The sequence below is a fragment of the Salvelinus fontinalis genome, chromosome 16, assembly GCF_029448725.1.
Source record: "Salvelinus fontinalis isolate EN_2023a chromosome 16, ASM2944872v1, whole genome shotgun sequence".
NCBI classification, from domain to species: Eukaryota; Metazoa; Chordata; class Actinopteri; order Salmoniformes; family Salmonidae; genus Salvelinus; species Salvelinus fontinalis.
In genome coordinates this window covers 37,461,717-37,478,996 of record NC_074680.1, presented here as the reverse complement: position 1 = coordinate 37,478,996, position 17,280 = coordinate 37,461,717, and the positions used below count along the sequence as shown (strand labels likewise).

The 17,280-nt window shown below is 42.5% G+C and overlaps 2 protein-coding genes across 9 annotated transcripts in view; both read left to right on the top strand.

The window, feature by feature from the left end:
* Positions 1 to 730: 730 nt before the first annotated feature.
* The window catches only part of LOC129813110 (E3 ubiquitin-protein ligase HECTD1), a 42,430-nt gene continuing 25,880 nt past the window's right edge, over positions 731 to 17,280 (top strand). For 4 of the 8 annotated variants that reach the window (XM_055865296.1, XM_055865298.1, XM_055865297.1 and 1 more), the window contains exons 1-10: positions 731 to 1,006; positions 3,720 to 4,003; positions 4,255 to 4,489; positions 7,779 to 8,006; positions 8,250 to 8,531; positions 9,055 to 9,325; positions 9,582 to 9,658; positions 11,362 to 11,460; positions 15,558 to 15,672; positions 15,810 to 15,981. In XM_055865296.1, coding sequence (XP_055721271.1) covers positions 3,864 to 4,003; positions 4,255 to 4,489; positions 7,779 to 8,006; positions 8,250 to 8,531; positions 9,055 to 9,325; positions 9,582 to 9,658; positions 11,362 to 11,460; positions 15,558 to 15,672; positions 15,810 to 15,981 — 1,619 coding nt within the window. In that variant the 5' untranslated portion in view covers positions 731 to 1,006; positions 3,720 to 3,863. The remainder of the gene's footprint in view (positions 1,007 to 3,719; positions 4,004 to 4,254; positions 4,490 to 7,778; positions 8,007 to 8,249; positions 8,532 to 9,054; positions 9,326 to 9,581; positions 9,659 to 11,361; positions 11,461 to 15,557; positions 15,673 to 15,809; positions 15,982 to 17,280) is intronic. The other 4 variants (XM_055865301.1, XM_055865300.1, XM_055865299.1 and 1 more) reach the window with 1 other exon arrangement.
* LOC129813111 (uncharacterized) lies at positions 11,778 to 15,540 on the top strand. The gene is made up of 2 exons (XM_055865302.1): positions 11,778 to 12,420; positions 12,466 to 15,540. Exons 1-2 carry the CDS (start codon positions 12,100 to 12,102, stop codon positions 14,542 to 14,544), a joined length of 2,400 nt encoding a protein of 799 aa, XP_055721277.1. The 5' UTR covers positions 11,778 to 12,099; the 3' UTR covers positions 14,545 to 15,540.

The following is a 17,280-nucleotide window of genomic DNA, read 5'->3' as shown; positions in this document are numbered from 1 at the left end:
TGCAACAAAAAAAAAATCTGGTATGGAGGACATTGTCCTGCTTTCAGCTTGGCTTTTGCTCGGGCTGTTTAGCACTTTCATACTGCATTTGTGCCTGTGAGGATACTGTAAAATGTTAGCCTGGCCATTTATTTTGTAAACTGTACAAATAGAAATATTGGGTGCAATTAACATATTATTTTCTAATGGCAGTGGGTGAATAAAACCAAAATGTGTTGTATTCATTGCTTCATTTGTCGTTGTCTATAACATATGTGAGGGTATGTTAACATACTGTATGCATGTATTCTGCATTTAGCATGTTCTGTCTGACTGACTGCAATATTCATGAATGACACCAATTGAGTATGTACAGTACCAGTCAAAAGTTTGGACACACCTACTCATTCCAGGGTTTTTCTTTATTTTTACTATTTTCTACATTGTAGAATAGTAGTGAAGACATCAAAACTATGAAATAACACATATGGAATCATGTAGTAAGCAAAAAAGTGTTAAACAAATCAAAATATATTTTAGATTCTTCAAAGTAGCCACCCTTTGCCTTGATGACAAAGGTTACCACATGATTCCATATGTGTTATTTAATCGTTTTGATGTCTTCACTATAATTATACATGAGTAGGCGTGTCCAAACTTTTGACTGGAACTGTAGGTCCATCCTTTACATAAATAAAGTTATTCTTGAAATGGGGTCTCTGTGCTTTTCCACGTATTGTAGCTAGCGCCCCCTGGCATATAGCCGCAATGCTGTCAGCCCGTGAATAGAGAATACAGTAGGACGCTGCGTAGCCTCGTGATGCATACGACGGAGAGCCAACTCGTTTACCTCGACTGCTCTCCATTTCGCCTGAATTTATGTATTGCATTACTGTCCACTTTGACCTTTATGGCTCGGTAAAAATAACTGTGAATTACGTATTTTATTCCCCTTAGGTTGGATTGTACCTTTACGCACTATTGTATTTAATCGGCCTTCATTTTATTTTTCGTCATCTGAAAGACGGTGAGTGTGTATCTACTATGTTTGTGTTGTAAACCGAGCAACCTAGTTTTTCCTACGTGTTATGACTGACAGAAGTGTTGCGGCCTTGGGCTCTCTTGGAACTGAATCCTCGCGGATTATGTGTTGATGGTCAGGCCATGCATTGTAACATTGTATTACGACCATGTTTTGAACTCTTCTGTATTATTCAATCCGCAGAATATACATGTTAGTAATTGTTGTAGCAGTTTCATTGTTTGATTTTAGGCGACTAACTACTGTTAATCTGACTCGGTAGGATGAACTAGGTACGGTAACGTAAATTTAGCTGTCTAGTGATGTACAGATTAACCAAAATAACACGCAAATGTTGGCGTCCTCCTATACAGTCTGCTGTGTTTGATATATTATGTCGTTGAGCATGAAGTAGTAGTTATTGAATTAATTGACTTGTATTAGCTAACAAGTAACCGGTTAAATGCTAACGTTAGTCATCTAACAGTAAACTAACTACAACAGGTAATACGTTATTTGTCTTCGTGGACAGATGGCTAACGTTATGTTGATAGAACTGGGCTAGTTAGCCAGTACCTAGCTAAGTGTAGCCAAGCCTTATAGCAAACGTTAGGTTGTTTACGCTAGCTAGCTATGCAGTATAAATTGTTATGCTGCCACTTAACGTTAACTAGCAGTTCTTTCACAACTGTAATGTCAGTAAATTACGTTTGCTAAACTTCTCTGCAGTAAAAGCGAACCAAGTCATGATGGAATTAACTAGCAACTGTAGCTAGTTAGTTAGGTCTATATAAAGACCTGTTTGCTGTACTTTCTGGTGTTACTAATAATAATGGATTTGTGACTTGTTTTTGTGACATTAGCTAGGTACTTGAATAATGATAATGTCAAAAGTAAGGAGATGGGCTGTCTGCACATTATTAGTGTGTCTCTATTGTCAGTTAGACTATAGATGTAAGATAGATAAAAGTGACCTAGTTCTGGGCTATCCTTTCTGGACATTCAGTTGGTGGCTCAAAAGAAATGGAACCTAGGCCTAATTCCTACAAGTACTAAAAACTTCTGGGAGACAATTCGGTGGGAGTCAGTAGTTGCCAGTTGTAGAAACCGCAAATGTTCTCTGTCAATTTGTGATTAATCTATTGATAAGAGGATCTACCCCAAGCATCTTATCCTATAGCCATCCAGGCTCAAACAAAGGACACTGTTTTACTGTTTCAAGTCCTAATGAACATAGTCCAACCCCCAACCACAAATAGTTGAACTCAGTCGTGTGTGGAGATGATACCTCCAGTCTGCAGCATGACTCCTGACCCACACTAAATCCTGGCAGCACTCCACCCCTGTCCTCTGTGGACTCCAATAGCTCACTGTCTCCCAATGCATTGATGATAAAATCCTCCTTCTGACCTACAAAGCCCTCACCATCTTGCCTTGCTCCTAGGCTCTGAAACTCCCTCACTCCAGCCATTTGTAACTCTTGAGTCCATAATTATCTTTCAGTCCCTCCTAAAGCGCCCCCCCACCCACATACAAGCAAAGAAATACACTACAAAGACACTCCTCTCTTCACCATACTGAGCAGCACCTACCCCTTACCCTAAACCTGGTTCGTATCCTACCCCTTACCCTAAACCTGGTTTCGTATCCCAACCCCAATCCTACCCCTTACCCAAAACCTGGTTTGTATCTCAACCCCAATCCCGCCCCTAAACCGGTTCATATCCCAATCCCGCCCCTTAACCGGGTTCGTATCCCAATCATGCCCCTTACCCTAAACCGGGTTCGTATCCTAATCCCACCCCTTACCCTAAACCGGGTTCGTATCCCAACCCAAATCCCGCCCCTTACCCTAAACCGGGTTTGTATCCTAATCCCGCCACTTACCCTAAACTGGGTTCGTATCCCAACCCCAATCCCGCCCCTTACCCTAAACCAGGTTTGTATCCCAACTCCATTCCCATCCCTTACCCTAAACCGGGTTCGTATCCTGCCACTTACCCTAAACAGGGTTCGTATCCCAACCCAAATCCCGCCCCTTACCCTAAACCATGTTCGTATCCCAACCCAAATCCCGCCCCTTACCCTAAACCGGGTTCTTATCCCAACCCAAATCCCGCCCCTTACCCTAAACCGGGTTCGTATCCCAACCCAAATCCCGCCCCTTACCCTAAACTGGGTTCGTATCCCAACCCAAATCCCGCCTCTTAACCTAAACCGGGTTCATATCCCAACCCAAATCCCACCCCTTACCCTAAACCGGGTTCTTATCCCAACCCTACCCTCCCCATACACTGATACATCATACTCTTTCCCTTCTTTGAGCCCACCCCTCTTTTTATTCATGTTTTTGTTTAGTCTGATGTTTATTTTGACTCCTGTTTTATTTTTTTTCTTGATTTCTATGTTGTAAAGTGACTTTGGGTTTTTGAAGTCACATTTTTTTTATTGTTACATACAGTACCCAGAGAAGTGAGGCCCAAAACCTGTTATTTTCCTGAGAGGAAAAGTTACTGTTGCTTAGTTCTTTATAGCAATTATCATGTTTCAGATGTCACGTGAACTAGCTACAAACCTTTGTTGCTCTGATTTGCCCTACTTAATCCCATTGGCAACTGCAAGTTGAGCCAGTCATGATTAAACTAAACGCCAGCTTTCGCTCTCTCTCTCTCTCTCTCTGCTCCTCTCTCTCTCCCCCCCATCTACCTCTCCCCCCCAGGTGAAGGAAGACTACATGACACACAGGAGGGAGCAGTGATTGGATCTGTCTGTGTTTTCTCCATCCGGCGGATGAGTCCCCAGCTCAGCCCACAGCAGTGATTGGGCTAGGTGCCAGATAGGGAGCTGTAGCAGGGGGGTAATCATGGCGGATGTGGACCCAGACACCTTGCTGGAGTGGCTCCAGATGGGCCAGGGAGATGAGAGGGACATGCAGCTGATCGCCCTGGAGCAGCTCTGCATGTTATTGCTCATGTCTGACAACGTGGACCGCTGCTTCGAGACGTGAGCCACCAACACACACTGTCAACTGTATCTCACAAACATCTCAAGCATTAGTCATACTGTTGAGAGGACAATGTTGCGCTTTTACAAACTGCCTATAATGACGGCACAAGCCTTTTTATTTGGTTACTGTTGAGTTGTTCGTGGATGCTTATGTTTATATAGCTAGTCCTCTCTTGCGAAATAGATTTTATCTCATTGAGAATAACCTGTATAAATAAAGGTTATATATGCCCTCCTCTGTCCCCCAGGTGTCCCCCACGCACCTTCCTCCCCGCCCTGTGTAAGATCTTCTTGGACGAAAGCGCCCCGGACAACGTGCTTGAGGTGACGGCCCGCGCCATCACATACTACCTGGACGTGTCGGCTGAGTGCACCCGCAGGATCGTGGGCGTGGACGGGGCCATCAAAGCTCTGTGTAACCGCCTGGTGGTGGTGGAGCTCAACAACAGGACCAGCAGAGACCTGGCCGAGCAGTGTGTCAAGGTACGCTTTTATTTCGAATTTGTGCTTGAAACATTATCCTATTAAACACTGTGTGAGCATTACACCAGTGTGGAGAATTCGTTTTTTTTGTTCTACTTTATAAAAACAATTCCCTTGCTTTGTTTATATTTATGTGATCGACTGTTTGCTTCAGGGCATAACCAGGGCATAAAATGAACACCTGCCAAATGCGGGTCGATTTAGGTATTGGTGGGTAAGAATTAGAGGTCGACCGATTTTATGATTTTTCGCCACCGATACCGATTATTGGAGGACCAAAAAAAGCCGATACCGATTAATCAGCCAACTTCTTTTTTTGTAAAATATTTTTTTATATATATGTGTGTGTGTGTGTAATAATGACAATTACAACAATACTGAATGAACAATGAACACTTTTATTTTAACTTAATATAATACATCAATAAAATCAATTTAGTCTAAAATAAATAATGAAACATGTTCAATTTGGTTGAAATAAGGCAAAAAACTAAGTGTTGAAGGAAGTAAAAGTGCAATATGTTCCATGTAAAAAAGCTAACGTTTAAGTTCCTTGCTCAGAACATGAGAACATGTGAAAGCTGGTGGTTCCTTTTAACATGAGTCTTCAATATTCCCAGGTAAGAAGTTTTAGGTTGTAGTTATTATAGGAATTATAGGACTATTCTCTCTATACCACTTGTATTTCATATACCTTTGACTATTGGATTTTCTAACAGGCACTTTAGGCAACACAGTAAAGTGCTGTTTGAATGAATGCTTACGAGCCTTAGTCAGACTGCTCTATCAAATCATAGACTTAATTATAATATAATAACACACAGAAATATGAGCCTTAGGTCATTAATATGGTCAAATCCGGAAACGATAATTTCTAAAACAAAACATTTATTCTTTCAGTGAAATACGGAACCGTTCTGTATTATATCTAACGGATGGCATCCATAAGTCTAAATATCCCTGTTACATTGCACAACCTTCAATGTTATGTCATAATTACGTAAAATTCTGGCAAATTATTTCGCAACAAGCCAGGTGGACCAAACTGTTGCATATACCCTGACTCTGCGTGCAATGAACGCAAGAGAAGTGACACAATTTCCCTAGTTTAGTATTGCCTTCTAACCTGGATTTCTTTTAACTAAATATGCAGGTTTAAAAAAATATACTTCTGTGTATTGATTTTAAGAAAGGCATTGATGTTTATGGTTAGGTACATTCGTGCAACGATTGTGCTTTTTTCGCAAATGCGCTTTTGATAAACCATCCCCCGTTTGGCGAAGTTGGCTGTCTTTGTTAGGATGAAATAGTCTTCATACAGTTCGCAATGAGCCAGGTGGCCCAAACTGCTGCATATACCCTGACTCTGTTGCACAGAACGCAAGAGAAGTGACACAATTCCCCTAGTTTAAAAGAAATGCATGTTAACTAAATATGCAGGTTTAAAAATATATACTTGTGTATTGATTTTAAACAAAGGCGTTGGTGTTTATGGTTAAGTACATTGGTGCAACGACAGCGCTTTTTTTTTGCGAATGAGCTTGTTAAATCATCACCCGTTTGGCGAAGTAGGCTGTGATTCGATGATAAATTAACAGGCACCGCATTGATTACATGCAACGCAGGACAAGCTAGGTAAACTAGTAATATCAACCATGTGTAGTTAACTAGTGGTTATGTTAAGATTGATTGTTTTTTTTACAAGATAGGTTTAATGCTAGTGTCCAAAAATGCTGATTACCGATTGTTATGAAAACTTGAAATCGGCCCTAATTAATCGGCCATTCAGATTAATCGGTCGACCTATAGTAAGAATGTCTACTTCACCAGTCACGTTGGCGTGTGTTCAATTTTCAGGGCTCTACAGTGCGAGCATTACATTTGCATGTAATTTGCATGTACATTTGCATGTAAAAAAAAATGGTCAAAAGTCAAGTATGAGCATATGTGTGATTTCTAGCATAAAAATGCTGAAGTAGCTGTTTTCAAAGTATTTCTGCTGTTTTGTTTCATAGCCGCTAATCGCACCAAGAAATACGAATACTACATCCCACCTCGCGCAGCAACAGTTTTGCGCACTGTGAGGGAAGTGCTGATAGATCATTCTTTGGAGGCACAGGCATCAATGTTGGTCTAATTTACTCATGACCCACAATTCAATGCAAACTGTAGTCACATGTCAAACTCCGGTGGCACGATGTCATTTAATCAACATGGCTGTATTTTTGGCATGTGAAATAAAATGATGATGCTGGCTTGCAAAACAAATATGTATAGATGACATTGATTTTAGTGTTGGCATATTGGCTTAGTCTCATAGTGAGGAGCCTATAAAACGTTGTTAGCTTTATAAACAGATTTTTGGGAATTCTGAAATTTATTGGAATAAATGACCAAACTATAAAACTAGCTAGCCAGCTATAAGTAACTGTAGCTAGCTAGCAACCTGACAGGAGTGTTAACTAGCTACGTTAGCTTGCTAGGCACAATAATAGCTTTAGATTGGTTGTTTTTTAAGCTCAATTTCAAGATTTCCACCAAGGACGTGTACTCGATCATCACTCTCCCTCGCTTGGGCAAGGGACATTTAAGGTACACTCGGATGTGACAATGTAATACGTCATTCAAGAGCTGAGGGTTTAGGGCCGAGGGCTGTCTACTTTTAATTTGGACTGCAGCCACTGTCTACTACTAGTCACATCCCAAATCTCACAGACACACGTGACATGACTCCAGTGGCCCTGTTAACACAGTAATCTCCCACCCTTAAAGGGGAAGCAGAACGTTTTGTTTAATCTGATATTTTTGTTAAAAGAAAATATGAAATTTTAATTTAGCAATATACCACATTACTTAATACATTTTATTGTTTTAGAAACATTACAAAACATGGTCTTTTTTAAAAAATTATGGCCAAAAAATATTTTGGCTGGTAGATTTCTTTTCATCTACCTGCCACAGTGGCTGGTGGAAGAAAAATAAAATGTTACGCCCTGCAAGAAAACATTCTCTTTCTTTACCTGGAACCTTTTATTCAAATCACAAGATGCGTATGAGGAGTTTATTCAAATTAGGTCTTGAATATGTAGGTCATATTTCACAACAAATATATCTGGTTTAGGAAGGGCTCATGTATGTGGTAGAATATTACAGAACATGCTCCTACTCAAAAGTAGTCAGGTGCAGAGTCCTCGTTGTGAAATCCATAGTAAAATAGATGGGCTGCGCATCATAAATAATAAATTCTGAATATATTCTTCTGCTGACTATTTGTTGTGTCATTTGTCAGGTGCTGGAGCTGATCTGTACCAGGGAGTCTGGTGCAGTGTTTGAGGCTGGGGGTCTGAACTGTGTGCTTAGCTTCATCCGGGATAGCGGTCATCTGGTCCATAAGGACACCCTGCACTCTGCCATGTCTGTGGTGTCTCGCCTGTGCAGCAAGATGGAGCCCCAGGACTCCTCTCTGGAGACCTGCGTGGAGTCCCTCTCCAGTCTGCTCAAACACGAAGACCACCAGGTGAATTGGACACCCACTCAGGGGGTCATCGGTTGGGGGGGGGGGGGAGTCATCCATGCACATTGGTGGTGGATGAATGAGTTTCCCCCATTTCTATATAAAGTGCTTTGAGCTACTGGAAAAGTGGTATATAAATCCAATCCGTTAAAGAAATTGAATCAATTATCACTGGAAAGAAGCTTGAAGGTCTAGTTGCAAATGATTGCATTGTTATTAATGAAAATGCAACCCATTGATTGACAGGTGTCTGACGGTGCTCTGCGCTGCTTTGCCTCCCTGGCGGACCGGTTCACCCGTCGAGGGGTGGACCCCGCGCCACTGGCCAAGCACGGTCTGACAGAGGAGCTGCTGTCCCGGATGGCGGCAGCAGGGGGCACGGTCTCCGGCCCCTCCTCCACCTGTAAGCCAGGCCGGACTTCCACTGGGGCCCAACCCACCGCCGCTGACTCCAAACTCTCCAACCAGGTGTCCACCATCGTTAGCCTGCTGTCCACGCTGTGCAGAGGCTCTCCCCTCGTCACTCATGTAAGAACATTTTACATTTAGTCTTGTTAAAAAAACATTTACAAATCAAATTGCCCATTGTTGGGACAAAATACTTTTCTCAATGTAAGTCTTTAAGTACCAGCTCAAATCTCAGAGACTACTTACTCCCTGAGAAGAGTTTTATTAGATGGCTTTTATTTTAAGTCCTCAGCCTTGTCAAATTATTGCAGTTTGATTTGTGGTAGCTGTATTTGGGGTTATGAGCACTCTGGGACACATTTCTTTATTAGTAAGAATTCATCATGTATTTCATAGCAATTTTATTGGCACAGAATGTTTAATATATGAACTGCAATATCTTGAAAGCTAACAGTAATAAAAATAACATAAAACGTTGAAAGGATCTAATTTCAGAATATATTAGTGAAGAGAACTGTATTGTAATGAGAGCTATTCTGAAGTGACACTGACTAGTATAAGAGAATAATGGGATAATAATAGAAGTGGTGTTTTTGTTTTGTCTCTCTCTGTGTGTGTGTGTATTTCCTGTGTGTGTGTATAGGATCTGCTACGCTCTGCGCTGCCTGACTCCATGGAGAGTGCCATGCAGGGGGACGAGCGTTGTGTTCTGGACACCATGCGTCTAGTGGACCTGCTGCTGGTGCTGCTGTTCGAGGGCCGCAAGGCTCTGCCCAAATCCACCGCTGGTTCAACAGGACGCATCCCGGGCCTGCGACGGCTGGACAGCTCCGGGGAGCGTTCCCACCGACAGCTCATCGACTGTATCCGCAGCAAAGACACAGACGCTCTCATTGATGCCATCGACACCGGAGGTGGGTGGGTGGATAGTATTGGCTCAAAAGTAATGCACTGTAAAGGAAATAGGGCACCATTTGGGACCCAGATATATCCTGTATGTTGGTCTGTCAGGAGGCTAGGGCACATGATGATGTGGCAGAGGAAGTTTGTCCAATCTGGTGTAATGGTGCCATTTTTCCTAATTAATTTAAATGTGTCATGTTTATGAAAAAGTGTCAGCTGTTATTGCGCACGCATAGTCAATTGTTTAAAATGGTTCCTATGTTGCAGCTTTTGAAGTGAATTTCATGGATGACGTCGGGCAGACTCTTTTGAACTGGGCCTCTGCGTTTGGCACACAGGAAATGGTAAGCTATTTTAGACTGAGTCTCGTATCCCTCCATCTCTTTACAGAGATTACCCAATACATTATGGTGACCATTACGCATGCGAACAGAACAGAATGGCTCATTGTGTCAGGGGGATTAAAGATATATTTTGGAAATGAGGCACTGCATCTAGTTCCCCAGAGTCAGATGAGCTCATGGATACCATTTTTATGTCTCTGCGCGCAGTTGAAGGAAGTTGTTAACTAGCGCTAGAACAATTGCTTACTAGCGTTAGCGCAATGCAGAATCCCATATACAGTGCCTTCGGAAAGTATTCAGACCCCTTGACTTATTCCACATTTTGTTACGTTACAGCTTTATTCTAAAATGTATTAAATCGTTTTTTCCCCCTTGTCAATCTACACACAATACCCCACAATGACATCATAATAACAAAGAAAAACAGCTTTTTAGACATTTTAGCAAATGTATAAATAAAAAAAATGGAAATGTCACATTTCCATAAGTATTCAGACCCTTTACTCAGTAGTTTGAAGCACCTTTGGCAGTGATTACAGCATCGAGTCTTCTTGGGTATGACTTTACAAGCTTGGCACACCTGTATTTGGGGAATTTCTCCAATTCGTCTCTGCAGATGCTCTCAAGCTCTCAGGTTGGATGGGGAGCGACGCTGCACAGCTAATTTCAGGTCTCCAGAGATGTTTGATCGGGTTCAAGTCCGGGCTCTGGCTGTTGTCTTGGCTGTGTGCTTAGGGTGTTGTCCTGTTGGAAGAAGAACCTTCACCCCAATCTGAGGTCCTGAGCACTCTGGAGAAGGTTTTCATCAAGGATCTCTCTGTACTTTGCTCTGTTCATCTTTGCCACAATCCTGACTAGTCTCCCAGTTCTTGCCGCTGAAAAAACATCCTCACAGCATGATGCTGCCACCACCATGCTACACCATAGGGATGGTGCAAGGTTTCCTCCAGATGTGATGCTTGGCATTCAGGACAAAGCGTTCAATCTTGGTTTCATCAGACCAGAGAATCTTGTTTCTTTAGGTGCCTTTTGGCAAACTCCAAGCGGGCTGTCATGTGCCTTTTACTGAGGAGTGTCTTCCGTCTGGCCACTCTACCATAAAGACTTGATTGGTGAAGTGCTGCAGAGATGGTTGTTCTTTGGGAAGGTTCTCCCATCTCCACAGAGGAATTCTGGAGCTTTGTCAGAGTGACAGGTTCCGAATACTTTCCGAAGGTACTTTGTCATTGCAATAATGCTAGTTAGCATTGGCTCAGTAAACTACCTCTAACTTCCTTTATACAGGGACACAGAGACAGAAAAATTGTATCCATGACTTAATCTGACTCCGGGGAAGTAGATAAAGGGCCTCATTGACAAAATCCCAAAGTATCCTTTTAAGGACAGCATCTCTTCCCTGTTGTGCTGCAAGAATGGGCTCAGTTCTCTAGGTTCTGTCAATAGGTGTCCATAGCAACAAGCTGTGTATGCATGGCCTAATGCAGACAGATTACTATGGTTTGGTTAAATAATGGCTTGTTTGTCACCCCGAAACCAGACCACGACACCGTTGTATTCATTTGGCACCAAACAGAAGAAAATGGACTGAAACAAGGAGAGTCCAATAATAAACGTCTGTTCCAAAATGTTGTAAAAAGTTGTTATTTGCGTGCCTTCATTATCAAGACCCTGTTGAATAACCCCTGTTGTGGTTGATGTCCCAGGTTGAGTTCCTGTGTGAGAGAGGTGCTGATGTCAACAGAGGTCAGAGGTCCTCCTCCCTCCACTACGCAGCCTGTTTTGGACGGCCTCAAGTAGCAAAGGTAGCTATGGTCTCTTTAACCTTGAGAGGAAGTCTCTTGTAACGTTCGAACTGCTGTTTTTTCCACCAACATCCCTTGATAAAGGCCCAGCAGCTGGACTGTTGGCTGCTGGTGTATATTGAATTCAATGAACGTAAAGAAAACATAGGATAAAGTTTTTGCGTGTGCACTATCCTCCTCTATATGCTGTTTGGAAATACAGGCAGACCTATGTAAGTTCCCCTAGTAAGTGTTAAGTTCATGTTTTAAGTATCCCTATATTTCTGTTATTATGGGGCTATCACTCAGTCAAGAATGCGCATGCGCAGGAAGTCTAGTTGGTTGTTTTACCTAGCCTCGAGTGTGATGGCTACTTGTATTGTGTTCATATAGTATAGTAAACTTTGTTAAACTGGAACCTTGTCGTTGTGTCATTTGGAGTTAACATTGGTAGCAGAGGATGGCTTCTAACTACAACGTGCCACCTCGCTTCGACGAGAAGAGGTCGTACGAAAGTTGGAAAAATGAACTGGGAATCTGGATACGCTTACTAATCTGGAGGCGAAAAAGCAAGCACTTGCGGTGGTATTATCGCTGGAGGGAAGAGCGAGAGATACAGCACTGGAAATATCCCTGGAGGATTTGAACAAGGATGACGGTATGGGAACTTTGATCACAGCACTGGATTCTGTATTTCTCAAAGAAGAGAAAGACCGTGCCTACGAGGCATATTCAAACTTTGACAGTGTTACGAGAGATTTTTCGGTTGCAATGGCGGACTACATCATTGATTTCGAACAGAGGTACAATAGAATGCGCAAGTACGACATGGTTCTCCCAGATGCAGTGTTAGCATTCAAGTTACTAGATACTGCTTGTCTAGATGGTAGGGAGAAACAGTTGGCTTTGACTGCTTGTACTGTGCTGACTTTTGCATCTATGAAGTCGGCACTAAAAAGAATATTTGGTGAGAAGACGTCTGTCGCGCCAATAACAGATGGAATGCAAGCGAGTGACGCAGCATATTACATCGAGCAGCACAGAAAAGGCGCCAACAAGTCACGTTCTCAAGACAACCAGAAGAGGGCGCCATTTCCAGGCACAAATCCACTGGACAAAAATGGAAGGAGATCAAAATGTGCTATTTGTCAAAGCACTTACCATTGGGTTAAAGACTGTCCTCATAAAAATGAACAAGTTAAACTAACAGAGGAAAATGTAAACACAGAGATAGAGCAGTGTAACATTACACTGTTTTCAAATGAATCTGCTTTTGATACTGAGATTTTTATAGTTGAATCCTTAGGATCTGCTGTGATTGATACTGCATGTACACGGACAGTGTGTGGTGCAAAATGGCTTGATAGCTATGTCAGTGAACTAAATATGAAAGAAGTACAAAATATGATTGACACACCAAGCAACAGAGCTTTCAAATTTGGAGATGGGAGAATTGTCCATTCTACCAAGAGAGTTAAGATACCAGCAAAAATTGGTCAGACTAAGTGTCACATTGAAACAGAGGTGGTCCCTACAGATATCCCCTTACTATTAAGCAAAGCTTCCCTCAAGAAGGCAGGGGCTGTACTAGACATAAAAAATGACCAGGCAGTGATGTTTAAACAACCAGTGACTCTTGAACTTACTACCTCAGGCCACTATTGTGTAAACATTTTAGACAAAGACATCACACAGACTCCATGCAAAAATGAGATTCTGACTGACACAGAGAACATGACCACTAAAGAAAAACACAAAGTATTGTTAAAGCTTTACAAACAGTTTGGACATGATACAGTTGACAGACTTCAGAAGTTACTCAGCAGTTCAGGGAATAATGATGATGAGAAGTACGAAACTGGAAACAAAGTGTACTACAAACGAGTTGACTGTCAAGAGTGGAAAGGACCGGGAGTAGTCATTGGTCAAGATGGTGTGGTGATATTTGTGAGGCACGGAGGCATTACTGTCAGGGTGCATCACTCAAGATTGCGGAAAGTAAATGATCAACAAGATAGAGGGGCTGTTGCTGAGAATCAGTCTCCTAATGAAAATGACAAAAAGGACACAGTAACAGACACAAACCTACCAGATGTCGCATCCAATGATATGGACACTGAAACTGACACAAGAAATGGAGCAGAGACCTTCAACCATGCCACAGGTAATACTGTTGAGCGTTCAAATGAGGAAAACATTCAACAGCCACATGTGTTAAGAGAACATGGTTGTTCCAATCTGAAAACTGGACAAACTGTTAAATACACGGACAGAGAAAGTGGTATTCCACATACAGGAACCGTAATTGGACGAGCAGGAAATGCAAGACACAAGAGCTGGTACAACTTGCAGTACTCTGAACCAGCTACACTTTCTGGTACAACAGGGTCAGCTGACCTGCCACTTGTAGATAATATCAGAATTGAACCAATGGGAAATCGAGAAGAACAGCATGACATTCAAAATGATGATGTACTTGAAACAAAGGATGTGTCATTTGACTCAGCTAAGCTAGATGAGCTCAGTAATTGGAGGAAAAATGGAGTGTTTGAGGAAGTCAAAGACATTGGCCAAAAGTGTGTCTCAACAAGGTGGGTGTGTACCCTTAAAGAATCCTTAACTGGAATAGTGCCCAAAGCACGTCTAGTGGCTAGAGGTTTTGAGGAGCTGGCTGCTAAAGAACTCCCAAAAGACTCACCGACATGCACCTCAGAGTCACTCAGATTGCTGATGTCAGTGATCTGCCAGAAAAAATGGAAACTTAATTCCATAGACATCAAATCTGGATGTTTGCAGGGAACAGAGCTGTCAAGGGACATTCACATCCGACCTCCGCCTGAAGCTAAAAGCGAAGGAACACTGTGGAAACTAAAGAAGTGTGTGTATGGACTGGCAGATGGATCACTCTACTGGTACAACAAAGTCAAGGCAACAATGCTGAATACAGGTGGAAAAATGTCACAAGTGGATCCTGCAGTCTTCTATTGGCTTGATCAAGACTGCAATGTGACTGGAGTACTTGCCTGTCATGTTGATGACTTTATCTGGGGTGGCTCACAGACCTTTGCTTCAACTGTGATTCCACACCTCAAAGCTGTTTTCTAGGTTGGCCGTGAGGAGCATGATCATTTTTGTTATGTTGGCATAGAGTTTATTACAGTTGATGGAAAAATACTGATGCAACAGGAAAGCTATATCAAGAATCTTCAACCTATCCACATGGATTCTTCAAGAGCCGTACAAAGGAATTCCCCTCTGTGGAATTGAAGCTGGTCAATTGAGGTCAAAGATAGGACAAATTTTATGGGCTGCGAGACAGAGTAGACCTGGTTTGATGGTTGCAACTTGGCATCTAACACAAAACACGCCACTGTACAAACCATTCATGAGGCAAACAAAGTTGTTCGTAAACTGAAATCACAAAAAGTGACTTTAAAGTTTCAGCATGTTGGAAAAGATGACTCTTTGAAACTAGTTGTCTTCAGTGATGCTTCGCTAGGTTAACACTGGTGGGACAAAACGGCACTTTCTACCTGTAGTTTGTGTCACTGTCAACTACTCATTAGTTGATGCTGTGAAGTCAACCAAGTCTGTCAGAGAAAAGACTTTGAGATTAGCAGCATCAAGGAACTTATTCAAGCACAGAGAATCCAGCGGATTCTGTGGTCAACCACAAAGGAAAAGCTTGCTGACTGTCTGACTAAAAAAGGAGCATCCGGTCTTGTGCTCCTACAGGCTCTCGCTCCTACAGCTCTCAGTAATGGAAAGTGGCAGCTTGAGTAATACAAATAAAAACTGTCACACAACCCATTTGTAATGGGGATCTTGAATAATACTTGGACATTTAATTATGTTGTTGATGTTTTATTTGTCTTTAAAGAAAAGGGGGAGATTGTTAAGTTCATGTTTTAAGTATCCCTATATTTCTGTTATTATGGGGCTATCACTCAGTCAAGAATGCGCATGCGCAGGAAGTCTAGTTGGTTGTTGGACCTAGCCTCGAGTGTGATGGCTACTTGTATTGTGTTCATATAGTATAGTAAACTTTGTTAAACTGGAACTTTGTCGTTGTGTCATTTCGAGTTAACAGTAAGCATCATTTTTCTGTGTGTCTATAGACTCTACTGCGACATGGAGCCAACCCTGACCTCCGAGATGAAGATGGGAAAACTCCCCTGGACAAAGCAAGAGAGCGTGGCCACAGTGAGGTGGTAGCCATTCTCCAGTCTCCTGGTGAGTTCTAACAATATATTAACAGCTGTGCTGCCGACTGACTTCCATGAAAATCCTTGGTTGTCAGTGGCTCATGCCCATCCGAGAATAAAGGACAGTGGTTATTTCACAATTTGTTGTTCTCTTTTGTTCTGAAGGAGACTGGATGTGCCCCGTTAACAAAGGAGAGGACAAGAAGAAGAAAGACTTGAACGAGGAGGAGGAGGGCAGCGAACCCAAAGGAGACCCTGAGATGGCCCCCATCTACCTGAAGAGGCTGCTACCAGTATTTGCACAAACCTTTCAGCAAACCATGCTACCTTCTATTAGGTAAGCACAACTTTGAGAGTAACTTGACCAAAGGAGCTTTGTCCAAACTCACAGAGATGTATATATTACTGAGGTCCTGAATGCAATTTTATTTGAATAGAGACATATACAAATCCATTAACACAGGGTTTCCCAAACTATGGGTCGCGTGATTTGAAAATGGGTTTGCGAGAGAAGTTTTGCGGTTGGTTCATAGAACCGTAACCTCGGGTAGCCGCTACATGCTGTTGTAATAAACAGAGTGTGTTATTTTTTTCTTCCTACACATGTGTCTCTATCTTTTGAATGGTTTAAGCTACAAAATATTATGACCCCATCACTGAAAGATACTGTAAGACTCTCAGGAACACGTACGTACTGTTTCTCTCTACTATGCCCACAAGCTGTTAGCACCAAGTGGATAAGACCAGGCTCTAAATCAGACTGGGGGGGAAAGAACATCATCAACGATAAGGTTCTTTTCTACATAGAAGATCATACAACATTATTGCCTGATGATCTTCTGAACTTCCCAATCCCTTTTCTAAAGCATTTCAGTCACTTCAAACCATAATGTCTGCTGATTGAAATACTGTCAGACTGAAAAAGTTTGGAAACCCCTGCATTAAAGGTGCAATATGCCAAAATTGTGCCTCCATTTCCTGGTTGCTAAAATTCTAATAGTTTGCCTAATTTCAGTTTCTCGTTCAGAGAATCATACCATCTAAACCGCTGTGAAATATATTTTCAATAATCAAAAATATTGTAGTTTCAGCTATTTTGAAGCTGGTGTACAAAACCGAAAGCAAAAGACGCAAAAACGACACATCTGTTCTGTCGCATCTTTTTTTTAAAATTATTATTATTATTTTTTATCCCATTTTCTCCCTAATTTTCGTGGTATCCAATCGCTAGTAATTACTACCTTGTCTCTTCGCTACAACTCCCGTACGGGCTCGGGAGAGACGAAGGTCGAAAGCCATGCGTCCTCCGAAGCACAACCCAACCAGCCGTACTGCTTCTTAACACAGCGCGCCTCCAACCCGGAAGCCAGCCGCACCAATGTGTCGGAGGAAACACCGTGCACCTGGCCCCCTTGGTTGGCGCGCACTGCGCCCGGCCCGCCACAGGAGTCGCTGGAGCGCGATGAGACAAGGATATCCCTACCGGCCAAACCCTCCCTACCCCGGACGACGCTATGCCAATTGTGCGTCGCCCCACGGACCTCCCGGTCGCGGCCGGCTGCGACAGAGCCTGGGCGCGAACCCAGAGACTCTGGTGGCGCAGTTAGCACTGCGATGCAGTGCCCTAGACCACTGC